General features: G+C 37.3%; 1 protein-coding gene across 1 annotated transcript in view; it reads left to right on the top strand.

Annotated features, from left to right (window-relative positions):
- Positions 1 to 25,300, top strand: part of LOC150101358 (phospholipid-transporting ATPase ABCA3-like) — a 197,056-nt gene that overhangs the window by 164,838 nt on the left and 6,918 nt on the right. The window contains exon 7 of the mRNA XM_090400779.1: positions 18,045 to 18,226. Within this exon, the coding sequence (XP_090256905.1) occupies positions 18,045 to 18,226 (182 nt within the window). The remainder of the gene's footprint in view (positions 1 to 18,044; positions 18,227 to 25,300) is intronic.

The raw sequence follows: 25,300 nt of genomic DNA, 5'->3' as shown, positions 1-25,300 counted from the left end.
TTGACATCCATTTTTCCTAGCCCAGTCCTCCAAACTATTGGAATCATCCTGTAAAATTTTGACATTCTGTGCACTCACAATTGCTCTACCCAACTTTGCATCATCAGCAAACAAGTGAACACTTCGTTTCAGATCCTTTCCTATATTATTGATGAACAAATTGAAAAGTAATGGTCCAAGAACAGAACCTTGCGGCACACCACTAGTCAAAAGCCGTCTTTTGGACTCAACTCCTAAATAAACCACTCTCTGGTATCTCTCCATCAACCACCCTCCTATCCATCTCACCAACCCTATATCCATCCCCATCTGCTCCAGTTTACTGATTTGAGTTCCATGTGGTATCCTGTCAAAGGCCTTGGCAAGGTCCAGTAGAATCACTGTAAACCCATTACCCTTATCCAGTTCAGCCATGACTATGTTATAAAACATGAGCAAGTTAGAGGTGTGACTTACCCTTCACAAAACCATGTTGTCCCCCATTCAATATCCCATTTTCATCTATCCAATTATGTATTCTTTTCTTGACTAATTTCTCCAAGACCTTGACAACGATTCCTGTTATGCTAATCGGTCCGTAATTTACAACAGCAGTCTTGGAACCTCCTTTACGCAGTGGAACTATTCCCCCCCCCCCCCACCTCACCCGGGGACTAACCCAGACCCGAGACTCAAATTAAACAAAATGGTCAAGGGTACAGATAATTCTTTAGCCACTTCACTTACGACACGAGCTTGTATACCATCCAATACCACAGATGTATTCACATTAAGGTTCTGTAATAGACTATTCACCTCCACTTCATTCACTACAATTCCCATATAATCTATTGGTTCTTTCATTTCTGCAATGTCACCACCTGGATGATATATTCTTGCGATGTGCTCACTCAGTAACTCAACTATATCAACTGATTCAGTTACCTCCCTACCGTTGGCATTCTTTAAAATCATTCTGCCATATACATTTTTTCTTTTACTTGCAACATATCGAAAAAACTGTTTAGGATTCTATTTAGCCTGCATGGCCAATGTTCTTTCGTAATCCTTTTTTGCTTTTCTTACCACACACGTTACCCTTCTGGCCTGCGCTTTATACCGTTCATGTGCCTGCCGGTCACCTTTCTCCTTCAATTCCCTCCATAATTGTTTCTTTTTTTGCAGCTCAAGCATAATGGTGTTATTCATCCTTTTAATCCCTACTTGATTTGTTATTCAGACTCTAGGTATACAGTCAGCCATTGTTTCATGCAAATGCTTCTTAACTACCTCCCATGCACTATCAACTTCTAGCCCTTGCAGTTGTACATGCCATAGCACTGAACCAATCAAACTCCTAAGCTTGTGATACTTACCAGCCCGATAATTCCACATGTACCCTGTTTTAATTGTAAATTCCACACCTTTAGCCACCTCCCAAGTCAAGATTCTATGATCACTCTCACCAATTGGTGGCAATGTGGTCATATTTGTTACAGCCAAATCCTCAGATGCAATTACTAGGTCAAGCGCTTTCTGATCCGTAGTATTTTCCATTACATGCTGTTGCAGATAGTTATCCCTTAATAACCGCATAAAATCCAATTCCTTTCTCCCATGTGTCCTCTCCTCACTCCAGTCAATACGATCATAGTTAAAATCTCCCATAATAATTACCCTCCTTCCCCTCATTTCTTCTATTTGCTTGTGCATACTATCTCCACCATCTTTTCCATCACCTGGTCTATAGCAGCACCCAATTGTATATTTTGTTCTGCTAGCCACAATCTCACACCAAATGGCCTCAAATGTGCTCTTTTCTCAATCCTGCAATTCAACTTCTATTCTCCTTGGCTGCATCTCATCAACAATACTCCCCCCCCCATTTTATTTTCACTGTCATTCCTGAACACACTATACCCATCACATTCAATCCCACTAGCTATATCATCTACAGTCAGCCATGTTTCACTAATGCCAATAACCTGTGGTCTGGAAGTGCTAACCATGGCCAAAAATTCTTCCTTCTTGTTCCTAATACTCCTAGCACTAGTGTTCATGAATTTCATTAACACTAATGTTAGGTCATGTTTCATGCAAATGAAAATACTAACTATATATTAGTATAAGTTATAAGTTATTAGTATAAGTTATATAAGTTAGTATATAACTTATACTAACTATCCCATTCTGATTTGTTGTCCTGATTTGCTCGGGCATATTATACTCATTCATACACTCAACTGCCTCTCTAAGGTCTGCATATCTACTCCCCCCCCACCTTAATAAATCTAGTTTCCCTGATTCTGCACATCCACTTCATTCAACAACACTTTTTCAAGTCTCCTTACACCGAATCCATTCAAATACAAGCCATCCATCTTATATAGATCCTTTCGCCCATCGAACTCACTCCACACGTCCACAAATTCCACACTACTCGTCATACATAACCCATGCATAAAGTCATTTGCAATTATGGCCCTCCTTTTAGACACTTCACTGTCATACCGCGGCAAAAGACTAATCATCCTAACTCTCTCACTCTTTTCTTTTGCTACCTCAAACAATTCATTCAGGTCCTCTATCATTTCCATTTTATCTCCTTTCAAATCATTCTTACCTACCAAAACAATCATTTCTTTTACCCTTTCCTTTTGCTCTCTAATAGACTCAGTTACATCCTTGATGCTCGTACCAGGTTGGTACAATTTTGTCAAATCCTCTACTAACACACCTCGTACTAACGAATCTCCATACAGCACTCTCTCTCCTTCATTTTGTTTACGTTCACACTCATACTCTTATTTTTTCTATCATACTTTTTATTACTGGCTAGTACACTCAGTAGACTTTTGTTCATATGCTCTAGCTGCCGCTTTGCTCTTTGTATCGCTCCGCTCAACAATGTGATTTCACTCGTTGCATCTATCTCATCTTTTTTATTTTCTGTTAAACCATTATTTTGCTCTGTATCAATACCATCATTCACACTTTCTACATTCACGCCCTCACAGTTCTCTGGTACAACCTTGCCATTTCTTGTCATATCACTATTTTCTTCATTCTGAAGTTTGACAAAAATATCACACTCACGACCTGAAATACACTTTAATTCCTCATTTTCCTTACATTTTCTACACACATTCACTCCTTTATTATCATCTAACCATACTCCAACCGCACTCCGCAAAGCATACATTTTGCAGTTAGTATGCTGAATAATCTCCGTTATATTAAAGTTATTGAATAAAGATGGCAAACCATTATTACCAACCGCCGTTTTCCTTCTTACGGGGGCCATACTCACTTCTATCGTATTTTATCAAATTAATAATTAAAACACCAAAAACACACAGACACACTAAGATATGCAAAGCAAACAAAACTACGTAATATTCAAGTAAATTTGTCAATGATAACTTAAAATAACACTTATCTTATCAGGAGCTCTCAACAAACACTACAGACTATGAATCCCTCTAGCGGCAGCTACCCAGGAAAATATGACTGTCGCATTACTTTAGCTGATTGATGAGACTTCAATAAAGGTCGAAACCAGTCTTCGTAGTGGCTCTTCCCATAATGCATAGCATTATACGTGTACATAGGGATATGTATGTTGCATTATGGGATGTTAAGGCAATTGATGTGAAATCATCAACCTCTATATACAAGTAGCCTAGTCGTAAAGTGATTTCACGGGCAAACTTTGCTTACACTTATTATTATGTGACACCTCCAGGGAGTCCAAAGACTCATGGGTAAAGGATGAAACCAAGAATATAATTTCTTGGCATCTTTGATTTAAAGGAAGCACATATCTCCCCTGTTATTCATTATGTACGCTGATCCTCATAAATTAAGGTACAAAGAAAAAAACTGAAGAAAAAGGACAAAACATATGAAAGTTAGGTATCTTATGTAAAAAGTGACATAGTCTGGTTATTGTATACAAGTGATTAGCACTGTTTGCAGTATGTCCAAATAAGTCACTGCATAGAAGTAGGTGTTTTGGAGTGGTTTTCCATTTCATATCTGGAGTGAGAAGAAGATAATTGCAAAATTATGGCTGCAAGACATCAGCAAATTGATGAATTCAGGTGCTTAGCCATCGTAAGACTAGAGACCTGCCAAAATCAGTTCAGTCGGAGGTAGCCAGATGGTTGCATGTGAGTCATTCTGTGGTTCACAGACTGTGGAACTAATCCAACAGCCACAAATAACTTGTCAGAGATACATTGAAAGAGGGCCATGTAGGAGACTGATGTCTCCAATTATCTGCTTACCTAAACAGAAGTGCTATCCTGAATCAGCTATGATCTGACCTTGTGTCAGCACAGGGACATCGGCATCTGCTTTCACTGTGTGCAGAAGGCTTCATGGAAATGGTCTGTATGTCTGTAGGACCTGTGTGCCCTTATACCCATGCCACAGGAGAGAACATTTGAAATTTTCTATGTCAACTGGACCCAAGACCACTGGAGGTCAGTATTCTTCATAGACGAGTCCCAAAGTGATGCTCGGCATACTCTGATCTGGAGAGAACCTGGGACATATTGCATCATTCTGCTTTACTTGAGAGGGATACTTATGGTGTAGGTAGTGTGGTGGCATCTTATTGGTTGGATGCATTAACCTGTATCTGCTTCCTAGCAGAATCATGAATGCTTCACCTTATTGAGATGAGGTCCTGGACCCTATATTCATCCATATGTGGGTGCTGTACAAGAGACATTTATCCTACAAGATGATAATGCTCACATTCTTAATGAAGCTCGTGGATCAATATATTCAACTATTATATGTATGAACTGGCCAGGTAAGTCTCCTGACCTTAATCCTGTTGAGCATGTCTGGGATAATCTAGGTAGATGTTTTACTGCTGTCATCTTCCTTCTCCAAAACCTTGAGAGACTAAGGAGAGCTTTGCAGGAACAGTGATTGTTATTACTGAGTTCCTGAATACAATTATAAACTGTATTGGTGTGAGGTGGGGGGGGGGGTGATCGCATTCCTTATTGAAACCTTTGACAGTCTCATTTTGACCTCTTACTTTTGACCATTTATGTAGCCGTAGCTTTTTAACTGAATGAAACTGCTCATTTCATTTGTTCATTTACAAATTTTGTGGGGGTTTCTTTCACATCTCATATCATACTGTTTTTCACCAGATTGCATAAAAATTCATCATACAGTTTTTGAGTTATTGTGATTTTTCTCTTTATTCCATAATTTATGGAAACCAGTGCGTATGGGTCCATTATGAAGGAAAGTAGTAATAAACTTGTTTCAAAATTGGAGATGTTAATCTCAGCTCTGTTATGTAGATGATATACTTCTAAATAAAAAGAAAGGGAATCCTGCAGTGTGTGTGTGTGTGCATATACACACACATACAGTATCCGCCGCTTATTGTGATAACTTTGGGATAGTTACTGTTCGATAACAATAACCGGCTGATAACATTAAGCAAAGGATATAAAAATTGCATCATTTATTTCAATTTATTGTTATGAATATAATTTAATTTATTTATAAACAACTTTTTAATAAGCAGCAACATAAAATTTATTTTAAAAACTTATCTAGTGTTGTCTATCGTCTGTTTGAATATAGTAGTTCATGAATAATTGCTCATACTCATAATGCCTTTCAAAGTTTGTTGCTCTATGTTGCACACCATGACAAAGTATTTGTAGAGCTTCTTGCATCTGGCCATTGGTTGAGCTTCTAAAATTTGTTCTTCTATACTTGTATGAGGTTCACTAACTTCTATTAGGTTAATCTAGGTTCCCATCTGAAGCAGCTTGACATATTTCTGACAGTATCATTGTAGCCACCACTTCAATGTTGTTATCAATATCCAACCAATTTTCCAATTCTTGTCTTGACATACTATCTGGGGTTTTATCAAAAATTTCATTTGTAAGATATTCAAATTCTTCGGAAGAAGGAGTTTTAGAGTTTGTCTTAAAAAATCCACCTTTTTGGAAGCAGTTTTCAATAGTCTTTTCTGAGGCTTGCTTCCATAACATTGCTACCAAATGCAATGCATCAAGAAGGAAATATTTTTTGTAGTCGCACTTGCATCAGGTTGGTCTTTTATATAATCAAGTTCAGCTTATAATTCTCACACAAACTTTGCTGTGATAATAAGCTGTAAAAGCTCATATTGATGCCTTGGTCTCATGGTTGAATTAGCGAAATAGCGTTAATTCAAGAAATTAATGACAAGAAAATTTCATTGACAAGAAAATTACTTTGTTCTTTAACAATAAATTGTTTGTGTGTGCAGTGCAATTGTCTGCTAACAAGACAATTTTTTGCTTTAATTTAAGATCCCACTTAACTAACCAATTGTTGAAAATGTCATGTCATCCAAGCATTTGCACTAGAACAGTAGTCAACAGGCAAACTTTTGACATCTTTAAAATACCGAGGATTTTTACTTTTTCCAGTCATTAGGAGCTCTTGTTTCTCACCTTTCATATTAGCACAACAAAGAACTGTCACTCACTCTTTTTAAGATTTAAATCCTTTAGTACTTTCATTTTTAAACAAATAATTATGCTCGGGAATTGCACAAAAATAGTCCTTTTTTGTCTGCATTGTAAATATCCTTGGGAGAATATTCAGCAATAATTTTTGGCCACTTGGTTTTAATCCATGCATCAGCTAATAAAAAATCAGCACTTTTTTCTTCACTATGAATACACTTCTATACAATATTGTCTCGCATTTTCCACCGGTTAAACCATCCATCAGTTGCTGCGAAATTTTCTTTACCCATTGTTCTTGCAAGTTCGGAACAGTAGTTCCGAAGCATCAAAGGCCCATTAATTGAAGCATTCTTTTTTACGAACATTACTAAAGCAAATTTTTAACGTTGATTCAACTTGAGTATCCTTACCAGATCGGGCTCTCTTTTGATCCATGTTCTCATTAGTAAGAGCTGAAGTTTCAACATCTGATATGTTTTTTAAGATCTTACACAAGAGTGGCTGTGAAATTTTTAAATGTACAGCCGAATTACGCGGACTCATTTTGGGCAACTTATCATAGCACTCCAAAATTCTTTGCTTCTCTTGAAAAGGTATTGAAAGTTTATTTTTCACTTGGTTAGAATATAATAAATTTAGTTTAATCCTTTATCCAAGTGTGAGCAAACAAAGTTTGCGCTGGAAAGTATCTTCAGGACTGGGTAAGGTGGTACAACACCAGGGCAACTCGTTGCAAAGGTGGAGCAAGCTAACATCACTCCTATCTCAGTATCTTCCATAAGGCAAAACATATCTCCTTGCAGATATGTCTAATGTTATGCATTAAGGGAAGGGCCACTACCCAGACTAGTTTCGACCTTTATTGAGGTCTCTTCAGTGGGAGCCAGGCCCAAGTGGAGGTACCAGCCAGAAGCATTAGCAAGGTCATCTCTACCTATAGGAGTTGCCAAATGGTGTGCCACCTTCAGGCGCAAACTTTGTTTGCTCACACTTGGATAAAGGATTAAACTAAATTTATTATTACTTGAAAAGATAAATCTTTGCGTTTTTTACTTGCTTCTGCCATAATGTTAAGGGCTGTTATAATTCACTTACTGAAAGAGAGCACAAAGATAAACTTGAAAAATCATAATTAGACTGTATTTATAACCCCCTACATTTACCTGGAAGATTTAAGTTTTACGGAAGAATAACAAAGAAAATGTCAGGTTTCGACACATGTTCTTTGTAAAATTTTCTCCTGATTAACCCTTATTTCTTGGAATTCTGAGACACAGAAGGCTAAACATAGGGTTTTGATAACAATAACCGGAACTTTGTTATAATAGATGGATTATTTTTAATTCATTATAAATGGTGTGTTTTCGAACTGACTGATTTTGATAACAATAGCTGATTGATAATATTATCCATGATCACAATAAGTGGATTCTACTGTATATATAAATGGGTCACTTCCAAATAACTGGGAGAGACCTCCACACATTGCCTTTAAGGAATATAGAGAACCAATTAAGGCTTCTGACGTGATGTCCAATCCTCACCTTCATGTGGTACATCCCATCTAGGTATCCACTGTACTAAAGAAGTAAGGATGGGCTGGCAATTTGGGACTTAGTCGACCGCATTGTATCTCTATTGACTTTAACCACAAATACTATAATGGTGCAACATGATGAGATTTCATGCTGGCTGGGGACATCACAAGGTTGAACAAGGCTGTTTTCCTCAGGGAACCAAGGTGAGAAGTAAAAAATCAGCTACTGGAATTGACTCAAGCCCAACATCTAGAAAAAGAACAAGAACAAACCCCACATCCAGAATGGAAAGGGAATCCAGCTTGCAGAATTATAAAAGTGCCATTGAATTATTCGGCATTACTGAAATAAAGAAGAAAAAATACCAGATGAAATCTTACTAAATAATGAGTATGGGATATTATATTTGGGCAATAATGATTAAAGAAAGGAGGGAGTAGCAATAGCATTTAACATTCTTGATTGGAAGGCAGTTTCAAGTAGGTTATGTTGGCAAACTTCAAAATGGGGAAATGGACAATGAAACTTATTTGTGTCTATGGTTCCACAAAAGTTCTAAGGAAGAAGAATAGGAATTTTTTGGGTCACTAGAGCAGGCAGCTGACATGGAGAAAATGAAAACTATGGTACTTGTTAGCAATCTAAACAGCCGAGTAGAAAATGAATCCCACCAGGCATATAGAAATGTTTTGGGAAAATTTGGAGAAAAGCACGAGGATAATAATGGTAAGTCTTATCTGCTGGATTTCTCTTCAGGATATTGAATAATCATTACTAACACCATGTTCAAACATAAAGATATGCAAAAGAAATGGAAAGAAGACACAAGAAATAATAAAAGATTCAGCTATGTCATTGTTGATAGCTTCATGCTCATTGAAGATACAAGTGTATAGAGGTTTTGAAATTGGAAGTGAACAGTACTTAATGCTATGCAGGATAAAAATGGATATCACATTGAGAAGAATAGTATGTAGAAAAGTTTTAAAAAAGAATAAAAGTTCAGCAGTTTAGTAGATAAATTGTAGACTCAACTATGCTAACATTATCGAAGGAAAAAATGAAATAAATTGAAAACAATAACCAAACCTTCAAACCAAACCTAGTCTCAATTCAAACTAGGAAGAAAACACTGATTTGGCTAAAGAGGCACATGGTGAAGTTTACTGCAAATATAGAAAAATAAGAACCATGATAAACACCAAAAGTTAAGCAGTCCTGGAAAAGAAGAAAGCATACTGAAAGTTCCTAGCAAATCAGTTGGTAGATACCCTAAACCAGGGGTCGGCAGGCCGTATGCGGCCCAAACGTGCATTTTTGGTGGCCCATAAAAGGTTAACCATACTTACGTGGCACGTGGCCCGTATGCTGAATTATTTAAATAATACATTTTAGAATATGAATAATAAATTTAAAAAAAATTATACCCATACTTCGTGATATCGCTATGCAAATTGGCGCGAGTCAACCGTGTGAGTCATCATGTGTGGAATAACCAGGTGACTTCATCTGACAAAAACCGAGATTTTGGCGCACTTTTTTAGTCGTGTTCCCTGGTCTGTATTTTAATATAATTCAATAACATCAGCTATTATTTTCAGAGGATATATATTTCTTAAAAATAATTTCAAAAATGGATTCAAGAAAACAAAATTGCAGATGAAGGAAGATGGTTTAATGATGGATGGAACAGCAAGCACTTCTTTATTGAAAATGAGGATAATCCCCTTTGTCTTATTTGTCATAAAACTGTTGCTGTTATAAAAGAATATAGTATCAGACGTCATTACAAGAATATCATACTTTATCTCATAATCTCAAACTTTAAATATTTGTGTTTTTTAAGATTGATATAATAAAATTGATAACTTAAAAAGTATTTTTTTTTTCACGCACTATTTTCTCTTAATTAAACGCTTGTGGTCCGATTATTAAAAATAAAAGTTGAATGTGGCCTGCGAGTCTGTAAAGGTTGCTGACCCCTGCCCTAAACGAATACAGAAAAAAATGTAAGACAGCTAAGCTGTGGATATGTGTGTGTGAAAGTAGCTAAACAAAAGGCATGGGAAGACTTTAGTAAAAATATAGAAGGTAAATATCAGGAAGATGGCAAAATGTTCTGGAGGCTGTTGAAAGAGCTTAGAAATTATTACAATTATGATTTAGGCCTCCATAGAGTCAAAAGATCCATTGGGGAAGGCCATCCTAGAAAATGCAGAGTCTGTCATACCACTCCACGAACTCATTGACCGTTCTTGTTCTCACCACTATATCAGGCAATACATTCCAGGATTCATCCACCCTTCATGCTAAGAAACCACTCCTCACCCTCTTGCTTGCAACTTCCTTTCCTATCTTTCAGAGATTGCCCCTTGTCCTCGCTTCTTCTCTGTTCTACCAAGCGAAAAACTTCACAGTGTCAACATTGTAACTGTCTCTCAACAGTTTGTCTTAATCATATCACCTCTCCTTCTATTCGCCAAACTCTGTAGCCCACATTCTCTCTGCCTGTCTTTATTACTAACATTGTTCAGTCCTGATACCATCTTTGTTATCTGCTTCTACATCCTTTCCATAGTTAATTTATCATCTTAAAATTCTGGGGACAAAATCTGAGAACAATAGTCCAAATGTAGTCTGATCAGGGCTTTGTACAATGGAATGACAACTCTTTTATCTCTGCAGGTAAGCATCCTTCTCAGTATTGCAGCAATCCTGTGGGTTAACTTCACCACCTTTGCAATCTGTTCTCCGAATTTCAGGTTTCTATCAATCATCACTCCCAGACCAGATCTCTTGTCTCTTCTACTTCATCCAGTACAGTTCCTTTGACAGAGTATATAGCCTCCCAATCTTCAAGACTTTACATTTTGCTGCATTAAACTGATAGTCCCATTCCTTACCCATCTGTCCAGTTTATTCAAAACCTCTTGCAGGGCTACCACATCTGCCTATTACTAATAACCCTTCCCAGCTTCACATCATCTGCAAACAACTAAACATCCCTTTGCAGTCCACTGATAATGTCATTGATAGAAAGGTTAAACAATATAGGTCCCGATACTGGTCCCTGTGGGACCCCACTTCTAACCTACTGCCTCCTTAATATTGACCCCCCCCCCTCCCATACACAACTCTCTGATACTTATCAGATAACCAATCCTGTTCCCTAACCTGACATCTAAACCCATGCACTTCAATTTAAATATCTGCTTATCATGTGCTATCCTATCAAATGCCTTTTGTAAAATCCGAAAAATGGCAGAATATGCCTATCCCTCATCAACTAGCCTTGTCACTTTATTATAAAAGACAACTACTGATGAAACACAAACTGGTCTATAATCTGACAGTTCTAGTCTGCTACCACCCCTATGCAATGGCAATATCTTACCCTTCTTCCACTCCTTGGGTACCTTTCCCCTGGCAAGACTTTCATTGAAAATCCAGGTCAGTGATGCTGTCAGTTCTTTAGCACTTTCTCTCAAAACACCGTGCCGAAATTCGCTCCAGTTGCAATTCTTTATTGACATATGGAGTACTCATTATTTGAAACACACTCTCCTCTTACACTTTTAAACCCCAAACCTACCATATCCCTGTAGTATTAAAACCTAGGATGAAATACCCCAATAAAGTGTTCATTGAACAACTCCACTATGTCCTTTGCATCAGTCACTCAATTCCCATTTTTATCCAACAATGTCATTCTTCCGCAATCATTTCTCCTCGTCCTGGCCACGTAGCTAAAAAATTATTTACGATTTTCTTTGGATCTCAGGGCTAATTTCTTCTCATATTCCAGTTTTGCCTTGTTTACTATACTAGTCACTCTCCTAGCTGAGTCTTATATTCTTCATGCATCTGTTCTCTACCCATCTCCTTATAGCTCTTCCATAATCTCTTTTTAACCTGCAGTTCCTGTTTGATATTGTTTGTTATCCACTTTACACCAAATTGTGTCCTCTTCTTCACTCATGTATATAACCAACCATTGCTTCTAATAAATATGCCTTCATAATTTCCCAAGTATTAATGATATCTTGCTCTTTCAATTCCTCCCTCCATGGAACTGCCCAAGTTGATATCTAAGATATCAACTTGGGTTGTTTGAAAAGGTTGGTAAAAAAAGAAGTTAAACACATTTTTTTTGAAAAAATCACTTTTATTTCTCAACATAGTCTTCATCAAGATCTACACATTTGATCCAGTGAGTTTCCAATTTTTTCATCCCATCTAAAACATAGGATTTGTCAAATTGTGCAAAATAGTCATTTAAAAGCAAAGAAAATTTTTGCCCACTGAGCCAAATTTTTAAGTTTGGAAACATGTAGTAGTATCATGGAGCCAAGTCTGGAGAATACGGTGGATGTGGAACCATTTCGAACCTCAATCCATGCAATTTTGCCATTGCGATGGCCGATGTGTCAGACAGTGCATGAGTACTGTAAAAGGAATCAAAGATGATAAAGGTAATATGAAAACTGAAGAGAAAGATATCCTATATGTCTGAAGTAATTACTTTGAAAGAATGTTAAATGAACCAAGCAGTGACAGAACCATACTAGAAAATTTTCAAGAGGAATGAAAAGAGCAGTACATATCAGTACTTGAAGTAGAAAAGGCAATCAAAAACTTGAAATGTGAAAAGGCAGCTGGAGTAGATGATATTCGATCAGAATTGTTCAAATATGGAGTATATAAGTCTTGCAGTGGTTACATTGCATAATTCAGAGGGCCTGGTCAGAAGGTCGAATTCCAGATGATTGGAGCAGAGGTATCATAGTACCCTGTAGTATCCAAAGGGAATAAAACTGAATATGAGAATTACAGCAGTATTTCTCTACTAAATGTTCGAGGTAAGATTTATACAAGCATACTTGAAAAAGCAACTGAGAAAAATTGTGGACAAAAAAAACTTGAAGAACAAGTTGGCCAAATAAAGGTTGTCAGGATCAGATTTTCACTTTGTGACAAATAGTTAAAAAATCATGGGAATATGACAAGGATCTGTACTCAAGTTTGTTGATTTGGAAAAGGTATATGACAAGATGTGCAGTGTAAAGCTTTTCAAAACACTGCAGTTATATGGAGTAAAGGGAATATTATACAGGGCAATACCCAGTCTGTATTTAAGTTGTTGTAAGTTTTTCCACTTGGGTGTAGTATAAATTAGATACCAAGATATTATATATTTGGTGTAATCCTTTATCCAAGCGTAAGCAAGCAAAGTTTGAACCTGAAGTATTTTCAGGATTGGGACAACTCATATATAGAAGCTAATGACTTCAGATCACTTGCTTTAGTATCCTATAATGCAAAGCCCATATCCTTGCAGACATGTATAGTGCTATGCATTATGGGAAAGGTCACTACCCAAGCTGGTTTCAGCCTTTATTGAAGTGAAAAAGTAAAGGGTTGCTCATCATAGGCCTAGAGTAGTTAGTTTAGGGGTGCAAGAGAGCCTGATAGTATTAGAAAGAAAGACAGATAGATAGCATGAGAGATAGAGAGAAGACCTCAGCTCTTTTGTATCATTATATAGCCAAAGGCTATCAGTTTTCCTTTTTCACCAATCTCATATAGATGAACAACTAAAAGGCCATTTGAAACTAAAGTGCAAAGATGACTGATACCCAGGTGGTTAGCCCCATCTCGGTTAACTGCCTTGAGTTGGCCTTCTCTGCCTGGAATTGCTCTCCAGTCATCCCTGCAATTGACTATAAGACTACATTGAATTAAGAGACTGGAACTATTTAAAGCATCTTTAATAGCAAGAATAGACAAAATTTTATCTCACCCTGGTGAATATTGCATAATGTGGATGGTCTACACCATCTAGAGATAAATTTGACATCTCCTAGAATGCTTCTTTCTAAATACAAAAATGGTCTGACTGAACAATAAAATTTCCACATTACAATATTATAAAGCATTTGAATGTCATACTGCTGTCAAATCCATGTTTCTTTCTAACCTTTATTGAGGTCTTGTCAGTGGGAGCCAGACCCAGAGATGATGTTAAGGTTGAAGTAATGGAGAAGTCATATTTTCATATACAAGTAGCCAAAAGATGCCACATCTTATTATTAAAATACTCTGGATTAGAGATAGTTGTTGGAAGTTTTTCCACTTGGTTGTAGTATAAATTAAAGATACCAAGAAATTATATACTTGTTTTAATCCTTTATTCAAGTGTAAGCAAGCAAAGTTTGCACCTGAAGTAATTTCAGGACTGTGGCAACTCATATATAGAAGCTGATGACTTCACATCACTTGCCTTAGTATTCCATAATGCAAAGCACATAACTTTGTAGACATGCATAATACTATGCATTATGGGAAGGGTCACTACAGACTGGTCTCGACCTTTATTGAGGTCTCATTAGTAGTAGCCAGACCCATAGGTGATACTAAGGTTGAAGTAATGCAGAAGTCATATTTTCATATATGAGTTGCCAAAAGGTGTCACACACCTTATTATTAAAATATTCTGGATTACAGATAGTGGAAAAACTTCCAACTATAAACTTGAAGAAAGAAAGGAAATTTTCCAGTATGTGATGAATAGAGATCGAACCGGTTATCTCCACTGGGAGTTGTGTAAGAGGTGTGGTTAGGAAGGGTGTGCAGACTACACATTTTGCTTGGAATAGATTGCCAGAATCAGATTTTAAGGTGAAGTATGATAGATATTGTGTATATGATGAGTAGTGTGGGTCTCCCTGTGACGAGTGCTCTGACTCCAATGAGATATCTATATAATAATAATTTATCTTGCTGCTGTTGTAAAATTTCATAGTGTAATACTTAATCAAGGCAAATGTAGAAAGTTTGTAGGATGATTTAAATAGCCTTGGCAGTATTGTCAGAAGATAACAGGTTTAATGGAAAAACAGATTACAAGTTGTATACTATGTTGATAGAAAATGTACTTCAGAAAATTGAAGTATTTGAGAGTGTAGGTGGATAAGGTGTTGAAGTTCAGATGGCATATTGAAAAAGTTGCCATGATAACTCTTAGCTTTACTTAAGTGTTGAACACATTACCAGAAATAAGGAAGTTATCATTCCTCTTTTAAAGCTTTGATACACTCGCATCAGGATTACTGTGTACAAGTTTGGTTACCCAGGTTTGTTTCTTGGGAATGAAGAAGTGACAGAGAGAATGCAGATGCAAGTGACCAAGATGTGAGTGGTCTGAGGAATGCTTCCTATAAGGATAGATTTAAAGTTTTTGTAGGTTGCAGAAGTCAGTTGATAGGAAGAAAAAAGGGGATGTGATAAAAAATATTTCAATTAAAAGATTTTTATAGAATTGATTGAAAGGACATTTTCCCTACTCAGCTACAGAGGAGGACTTAAGGAGCCATTCTTTGAAATTGAGTAACCGTGGTTCGCAAGAGTGCAAAAACTAGATAACACATTAAGTATGGTAAATGAGTGTAATATGAGCTAGTCTCTCTTTTGAGCTTTAGGGATTGTGTTCTGGAAGTGGTATGATAGTGTGAATCTCTCATGAGTCTTTGGAATCCATGGAGGTCCTTATGCAGCAATAGTAAGATATCCTAACTTAAAGGAGATTGTAGTCATTGTTCAGTGTCAGCTTTTGACACCTTGGATGAAGTATACTCGCTTGATTATGCTCCATCTGCAGCAGAAATTATACTGCAAGAGTTATGCTCTGCAAGCAAAGGGGAGAAGAGTGACACCAGATAGTAGCATATGGTGGAGTCGAACCTAAGCAAATGAGGGTGAAAAGTGGAGTGCTTCAAGGCTCTATAGTCAGGTCTCTACCCTTTAATTTGTATATTAACGATATCAGTGAATGAGTTGAAGTAGAGATATGATGATAATAATAAAACAAGATCTAAAACTAAGAGAAACCAACTAATTTCACAACTAAACATTTCAGCATTATTTCTAATTCCAAGTAGTAATTTCAGTATAAACTCAAAACCTGACATATACTGAGAAATAAAATGAAATTCAAGTATTTCTGTGAAGTAATCATGAGAATATTTGAGTCATTTATAGTTTTTACAGGTTTACTTTGAGACTTGCTGTTTTGAATTGGTGAAATGAGCACTTTATTACACATACATATTCACATTCATATTATTATTATCATTATTACACTTCAGACTCATCATGTAGATTCATTCATATGACAACATATTTATGAATCTTAAAATCCTTAACACTTCCTGCATCAGCAACATATTCCAGTACTGCATTACATTCTCCTACAATTCTCCATGTAAAAATTCTACTCTTCATGCCCTTTTTTGCCACGCTCTTACATAACTTCCAGGGATGACATCTGATTTGTCTCCTCTTACCTGTTACTCTTTTAATAATTCTCTCTGGATTAATCCAATAAAATCCCCTCATTAACTTAAACATCTTTATAGGAGCGATATCCAGGAAAAGGAAAGTCACTAGTGGAGTGCCTCAGGGGTCTGTTTTAGGGCTATTACTGTTTAACTTGTATATTAATGATATTGGTGAAGATTTCGATGGAGATATTCAGTTGTTTGCAGATGTTGCAAAGTTGGGACGAACCATGAAGAGTAGTGAAGATGTTGTGGCCTTACAAGAAGACTTTAATAAATTGAGTGATTCGGCATGGGAATGTGAGTTCAATGTTGCAAAATGTAAGGTTTTAAAATTTGGAAAACAAAGATGGGATGCAGAATTTATGCTTGGTGAGGATATATTGTTGGAGGTGGAGGAAATAAGAGATCTGGGGGTTATAGTGGATAAGGATCTAAAATTTAGGGGACACATAGCCAAAATTGTGAAGACAACACAAAAGCTTCTGGGAATGATGCAGAGGACACTGACGTATAGAAGTAGGGAAATTTTTGTTCCGTTGTATAAGGCTTTGATTATGCCACACATGGACTATTGTGCCCAGATTTGGTCACCTGGTTTTCAGAAGGATGAAGAGATGTTGAAAAGGGAAAGGCGACTGACTAAGGTAGTTTCTGACCTCTGGAATGCAAGTATGAGGAAAGATTGAGAAGATGTAATTTGCAGAGTCTGGTGGACAGGAGGAAGAGGGAAGATATGATAGAGGCCTACAAGTTGGTAAGCGGTTGTTATAGAATCAATTCTGGAGAAGTTCTACAGAAAATAGTGAGAGATCAGGGGAGAACCAGAGATTATCCCTGGAAACTGTATAAAGAGGGTATGAGTAGGGGGATGAGAGGGAGGTTTTTTCATGTAGAGTTGTAAATGATTGGAATGCCTTGCCTGAGAGTGTGGTGTCTGCAAGAAGTTTGAGTGTGTTTAAGACATGGTATGATGAGCTGTGTGTGATAAAAGGACCTCCCAGATGAGTCTTTGACTCCATGAGGTCTTGGGATAGTAATAATAATAATAATCTCCATCATATCACCTCATTTCCTCCTATCCACCAGACTCTGCAATCCACATTCCTTCAATCTCTCTCCATAGCCAACATTCCAGAATCCTGATAATGTCTTAGTCACTCATCTCTAGACCCTCTCCATTGTCACCTGGTTTTCATTATTACAAATGAAAAGTGACCAAATCTGAGCACAATAGTCCAAGTGTGGTTATACAGTGGCACAACTACCTCCTTATCCCCATATATTAGGCTACTTATCATGGTAGTACTATGTGAGCAGTCTTTGTAACACTTGCAACATGCCTTATAAACTTCAGTCTACTGTCAACCAGTCACCCTCAGAGCTCAAATCTCATCCACTTCCTGCATTACAGCACCATACAAGGATAAGTAAGGATAAGAATGGGCATACAGTTCCATTATTGTTTATCAGATATTAATAAAATTAACATTCCTTTACATTAATAAAACAACTATCAAAATAGTTTTAGGTTTTAAACATAAACATTTGCATTGTTGTTGTTGTTAACAATTCCTAGTGTTCCATAACTGAGAAAAATCTGAAATTAAATTTCAGCATCACATCTTTCATTTTTTTTTTTTTTGTAATCATTATACTGCTAATGCTTCAAATAATTTAATTTTCAGAGCTTGGATCCCAGTGGGAAAATATTTCCAGTTATACTCCTTTTATGAATGATATTAATCTTGGTATGGTAATAGGAATGATGATTTTGTCTTGCATAATTTTTTCAATTATTATCTGGTATGTGGATGCAGTGTGGCCATGGCAGTATGGCATACCTAAGCCTTTCTATTTTCCTTTCACTGTAAGTAATAGTAAATTTTTTTTTAAAAATTTATATATTTAAAAAATTCATATACACATTCTTTATTTATGTTTATGTTTAGCATAATCATTTGTCATGATTATGCTGAACTAAAAGTTCATCAAAGTAGTTTATTAAATTTTAATTATCAGCAGTGTTTTTTGATGGGATATTTACTCAAAGGATTCATCAGGAGATTATTATTACTATTATTATTATTATATTACTAATCTCCATGGAGTCACAAAACTCATCGTCAGAGGTCAACACAGTATCATGAATGAATGAAAATGAACAGCCTATATTTCTACCCACTGCAGGGTGAAGGCCTCTCCCATTGCAGGAGGTTTTTGGGTCTACTACTCCCATGGTGACCCAGTCCATATTGGGAGAGGACAATCACAAACATCCATGCCTATGCAGGATTCAAACCTGCAGCCTCTTGGCTGGAGAGCGGGTAAGCTAACCACTCAGCCAACCAGGCCATGGTCTATCATAATACTCCTTAAACTCATCCACAGTTTGTGTGTTTACCATCCTTTCAGGCAATGCATTCCATGTAAAAAAAAAACAAAAAAACTTACTTCTTACCCTTTTACTTGCCACCATCTTTTGTAACTTCTAGGGAGGACATATATAGATAGCCTGCTAGAGGGCTAGACGGTCGGTTGTGTTTTCAGAGAGCTCCCGAAAGCTAAGTATAATTTTGAGTGAAAATTAGAATATAGGTTAAAATCATAACGTAATATAGTCTCATTTTGGTAGCTTGTTGTGTTTGTGTGATTTTGGTGTGAATTCCGTTATTTAATTTAGTATTTAATGATACGTTTCATAGATTTGAATATGGTGCCAATTTTAATGTGACGTAAGATAACGGTGTCCAAAAATACGACACCATTGTTCAAAAACTATAATCTGAGAGAGTTTGTCCAATGTGATGTGTGTGGGATGTATGCATTCCCAAATGAGGCTGGAGTTTGGATTGAAAGTGATAGTGGTGGGAAAATGTGCAGAAAGTGTAAGCAAAGTGAGGAGTTGAAGTATGTGTCAGGTTGTGATACAGTTATGGTTGAAGAAAGCCAGAATGTGAGTGAAAATAGTGGCTTGATAGGGAATTGCAATGTACAAGATGGCAATGAGAGCAGTGATCAAAGAAAGAGTGAAAGCAACTATACAGAGAGAGAAAATGGTTTGAATGATAAAAAAAATGAGGAAGTATTTGTAGGAAGTGAGATCGCTAGGTTGTGCGCAGTGATACAAAATGCACAGCGGCAATTAGAGTGCCTGCAAAACCCTTTCCAGGGTGATTCGGCTAATGTAAATAAACAGCGTAAGAGTGGGAGAGTTTCTGAAATGAAGGAAAGAGTGTTGTATGGTGACTCGTTATTAAGAGGAGTGATAGATGGGAGTTTAACTAAATCGTACTTACCGGGTGCGAAATTTAAGGATGTAAGTGAGAGTATTAGAGTGCAAAAACAGAGGGTGAAAGAATTAATAGTTGTGGTGGGTACGAATCAATTGAAAGGAGATAAATTTTTTATGAGAGAGGATTTTAAAGTATTGTTAAAGGTAGCGAAAGAAAAGAGTGACAAAGTTAGAATGGCGAGTCTGTTGCCTTGATATGACAAAGAGGAGTTTAGAAGGAGGGCCGTAATCGCAAATGACATTATGAGCAGGTTATGCAGATTGTGTGGTGTGGAATTCGTGGACGTGTGGAATGAGTTTGATGGGTGAAAGAATTTATACAAGTTGGATGGCCTGCATTTGAATGGACTTGGTGTGCGGAGACTGGAAAAAATGTTGCTGAATGAAGTGAAAATGGATGTGCAGAACCAGGGAAACTAAAACTACCAAGGAGGGGGGGGGGTGGATATGCAGCATCAGTGAGACAGTTGAGTGTAAGAATGTATATAATGTACCCGAGCCAGCACTAAGGACAAAAAATGGGAATGGGACATTTAGAATAACGCATCAAGATATGGGTGGGAAAAGGGATCACTGCATTTCATGTATACTAATAGGAGTATTAGGAACAAGAAGGAAGAATTTTTGGCCTTGATCGGCTCTTCCTGGCCACAGGTTATTGGCATTAGTGAAACATGGCTGACAGAAGATGATATAGTTAGTGGGATAGAATGTAGGTTATAGTGTGTTTAGGAGGGACAGAGAGAATAAAATGGGGAGGGGGGTATTGATGATAGCTGATGAACTGCAGCCAAGGAGAATTGAAGTTGTATCGCAGGATAGTGAAAGGAGCTCATTTGAGGCTATTTGGTGTGAGATTGAGACTGGCAGAATAAAATATACAGTTGGGTGCTGCTATAGACCAGGTGATGGAATAGATGGTGGAGATAGTATGCATAAACAAATTGATGAAATGAGTGGAAGGAGGGTAATTATTATGGGGGATTTCAACTATGGTAACATATTTGGAATGTTACCATAGTAACATTCCAAATAATTGGAATGTAACTATGATTGGAAGGAGGAGAGGACACATGTGAGGAAGGAAATGGATTTTATTCAATTATTAAGGGATAACTATCTGAGACAGCATGTAATTGAAAATACTAGTGGTGTGAGAGTGCTTGACCTGGTAATAGCATCTCAGAATTTGAATATAATAACTTGACCTGGGAGGTGGCTAAAGGTGTGGAATTTTTGATTAAGACAGGGTATATATGAAATTACCGTGCTGGCAAGTATGACAAGCTTAGGAGATTGCTTGGATCAGTGCCATGGCATATACAACTACAAGGGCTGGACGTCAATAGACCATGGGAAGTAGTCAAGGAGCATTTACAGAAGGTTATGGCTGATTGTATACCTAGGGTCCGAATAGTAAAATAAGTGGGGGTTAAATGGATGAATAACACTATTAAGCTTGAGCTGCAAAAAAGAAACAACTGTTGAGGGAATTTAAAGAAAAGGGTGACCTGCAGGCACATGAACGGTATAAAGTGCAGGCCAGAAGGGTAACGAGTGTAGTAAAAAAAAGCAAAAGCGGATTATGAAAGGAAACTAGCTATGCAAGCTAAAGAGAATCCCAAACAATTCTTTCAATATGCTGCAAGCAAGAAAAAAACTGTATACAGCAAAATGATTTTAAGGAATGACGATGGTAATGAGGTCACTGAATCAGTCGATATAGTGGAGTTACTGAGCGAGCACTTTGCAAAAGTATATCATCCAGGTGGTGACATTGAAAAAATGAAGGAACCATTAGTTTATATGGGAATTGTGATGAATGAAGTGGAGGTGAATAGTCTATTACAGAACCATAATGTGAATACATCTGTGGGATTGGATGGTATACCGGCATGGGTCTTGCGTGAAGCAGCTAAAGAATTATCAGTGCCCTTGACCATGTTGTTTAATCTGAGTCTCGAGTCTGGTTTAGTCCTGAAGGTGTGGAAAGAGGGGAAAATAGTTTCACTGCATAAAGGAGGATCCAAGACTACAGTTGCAAATTACCGACCGATCAGCATATCAGGAGTTGTTGTCAAGGTCTTGGAGAAAGTAATCAGGGGAAAAATACAGGAATGGATTGATGAAAATTAGATATTGCACAGGAGACAGCATGGCTTTGTGAAGGGTAGATCATGCCTCAGTAACTTGCTCAAGTTTTATAACAAGGTGACGGCTGAACTGGATAAGGGTAATGGGTTTACAGTGATACTGCAGGACCTGGCAAAGGCATTTGACAGGATACCACATGGAATTCTAATCCGTAAACTACAACATATGGGAATGGATATAGGGTTAATGAGATGGATAGGTGGGTGGTTGATGGAGAGATATCAAAAAGTAGTTTATTCAGGAGTTCCAAAAGATGGCCTGTGACTAGTGGTGTGCCGCAGGGTTCTGTCCTTGGACCACTGCTATTTAATCTGTTCATTAATGATATAGGGAAGGATCTCAGTGGGACAGTTCATTTGTTTGCTGATGATGCAAAGTTGGGTAGGGTGATAGTGAATGCAGAAGATGTCAAAATCTTGCAGGATGACTTGGTTAGATTGGAGTTCTGGTCTAAGGAGAATGGATGTCAATTTAATGTGACAAAATGTAAGGTTATGCATTTTGGGGTGAAAAGATTAGCAGCAGTATACCACATTGGTGGAACTGTACTCCAAGAGATTGATGAGGCCAGGGACTTGGGAGTGTTGGTGGATAGGGAGATGAAGTTTAGGGGGCGCATTGCAAAAGTAGCTAATTCAGCTCTTCAACTCACTCTTGGTTGTTGAAAAATACCTTGACGAGCAGAGACAAGCAAGGTATTGTACATCTGTACCGAGCCTTGATAAGACCTCTCAACTACTGTGCACAGATTTGGTCACCTCGGTTCCTTCTTGGTGGAGAGGAATCCAGAGGCGAGTGACTAAGATGATAGCAGGTCTATTGAATGAACCTTATGAAAACAGGTTGAAGATTTGTGGGTTGCAGAAACTAGTTGATAGGCAGAAAAGGAGAGATATGATTGAAACATTCAAATTGCTAAAGGGATTCTATAGGATTAATTCAGAGGATATTTTTGAGATCAGGACTGGTGGTGGGAGAACTAGGGGACACCTGTGGAAGCTGGGCAGGAGTGTGGTTAGCAGGGGTGTTAGAGCTGGGTTCTTTACTTTTAGAGTGGTAAATGAGTGGAATAAGCTGCCAGAGTCTGTTGTGGTAAGAATATCTTATAGTTATGTGGACATGATGTTTAGGGCCTCCCTCGATGAGTCTAAAGACTCCCTGGAGTCGTGTGAAGTAATAATAATAATACGGTTGAAGTCTTCAACTTAGCTTAAAAAGAATCTCTCTCAGTTCTTTTGACAGGTAGTGGATTCAAGGATTCACTGTTGGACATGACTGTCTTAATGCTGCTTCAGTTCTGGAGTGGAAACAGTTGCTTGGATTAACATCTTGTGTCAATCAATTTGAAATAATTACTTGACAGAAATTAGACTGAATCATATGCTATGATGGTTGTACTACTTGAGTTCTATGTGTGACATATAGTGTGTGTGTGGGGGGGGGGAAGGGTATGAATATAGACTTGAATGCATGAATATGGAATGCAATGCATGAATATGGAATGCAATGCTTGACAGGGGGATGAGAGCACAAAGTGAACATGTTTAAAGCATTATGATAGACTTTGTGTTGTCTAACATGGACTTCCCACAGTGAGTCTTGTTACTCTATGTGAAGCTCATGAACAACAGCAATAATAATATAATTATTAGACAGCAGTTAGTAGATAGCAAGTTAAAGTTCAGGAGCCATATAGCAAAGATTGCAAATACAACTCAAAAAGATAATTGCAATGAAATGAACATTCACATGTAAAGATAAGGATGGCATTTTGCCTCTTTACAAGAAATTGATAAGACCTCGCTTGGAATATTGTGCACAGATCTGGTCTTCTGGTTTCCATTGTGATTCTGATACAGTGGAGAGAGAGTGCAAAGGCGAGTGTTAAAAATGATATCAGAATTGCGGAATACTGATTATGAAGGCAGATTCAGAATTTGTAGACTGCAGATACTAGCAAACTGGAGAAAGAGGGATGATATGATTAAGAAGTAGTACAAACTTCTGAATGGGTCATACAGGATTTCAATTGATGGAATTTTTAATTTTATGGAGGGTGGGGAAAGGACAAGAGGGCATCCTTGTAAGTTGAGAATGAATTCTGCTAAGAACTAGTGAAGGCTAGATTTTTCTCTTAATGGAATGGATTGCCATTGGATGTGTCATGTGAAAGCAGTATGAATGAATTCAAGAGTAAGTATGATAGCTGGTGCGTGTAGTATGTGGCCTCCCTTGATGAGTCCCTGACTCCCTGGAGGTCTCTTAATAATAATAATGTACATAAGGATATACAGCAAGCTATTGGTTTTATAGAACACCATATTTAATCTACTTTCTGGCTACAATTTATGTATTATTATTATGTGACACCTCCAGGGAGTCCAAAGACTCATCAAGGGAGGGCACCTACTCTACAACTCTGTCTTCACCACTCAATCCACCAACTTTAATGAACCACAACTACACCAATGCCATCTACTGCCCAACAGCACCACTAGTATTTTCACAGACAATCACAAACACCCATGCCCATGGTGGGATTTGAGCCCTCAGCCTTTTGGTTGGAGAGCAGGTTGGCAGGTTGCCAGCCTGGTTGGCTAACCACTCAGCCAACCAGGCTAGCAATTAAAAAAGCTTAATAAAATTCCTCTGGTCTGCGACTAGAATAGAACTTATGATGCTCTTTCTTTGCGCAATCTAGTTCCATGAACAGCACATGCCACTTCCATTAAGCTACACAAGCTCATATTTAACATGTGCTTTCCACGGTGAGTCCTGTTACTCTATGTGGAGGTCTTGAACAACAATAATATAATTATTAGACAGCAGTTAGTAGATAGCAAGTTAAAGTTCAGGAGCCATGTAGCAAAGATTGAGGTGTAAAATTATTAAGGTGTAAAATTTAGTTTTAAAATAAATTGGCCAGATAAAAGCATCTTATTCATGTTAAAAATTAGGAAATGGTATGGGAGACCTACTTTCAAATTTCAAAATTTAGGTATATTAAATTTTTCTATTCATTCTACCATGTGAACATAGTTAAGATTAAAATTAACTTGAGCAATATAACATCAAAATTTTGATGTCATCTAACTGAGAAGTAAAACCATTTGAGAAATATAAATCCAAGCATAAAATATGAGTATATAAAGCATCTTTAAATTATTAAATGATAGACCTTAAGAGGAATATCTTACGAGAAGAAGATGAGGTGATAAGTTAAATAATGTACATGATCATACTGTTGGTGAAGAAGGAAGAGAGATTCATACTAACATTTAAAACAGTAGATTTAACTAAACAGTAGATTTAATTGTTCCAATATATTATCTCTATCACAGAGATATCATCAGGAATACAATATTAAAATTGTAATAACACACACAAGAACAAATACAAAAAAAATAAGTGGAAGAAATAAGACTAAAGCCTAAAGTTCTATGAAGGGAACCATCTACGGGCAATGTTGGCTAGCCTTAGCTGTTGCATGGAGGC

Source organism: Typopeltis vanoorti, chromosome 11 (assembly GCF_054136105.1).
Source record: "Typopeltis vanoorti isolate ZY-2024b chromosome 11, IOZ_Tvanoo_1.0, whole genome shotgun sequence".
NCBI classification, from domain to species: Eukaryota; Metazoa; Arthropoda; class Arachnida; order Uropygi; family Thelyphonidae; genus Typopeltis; species Typopeltis vanoorti.
This window is presented reverse-complemented; position numbering and strand designations above follow the sequence as displayed.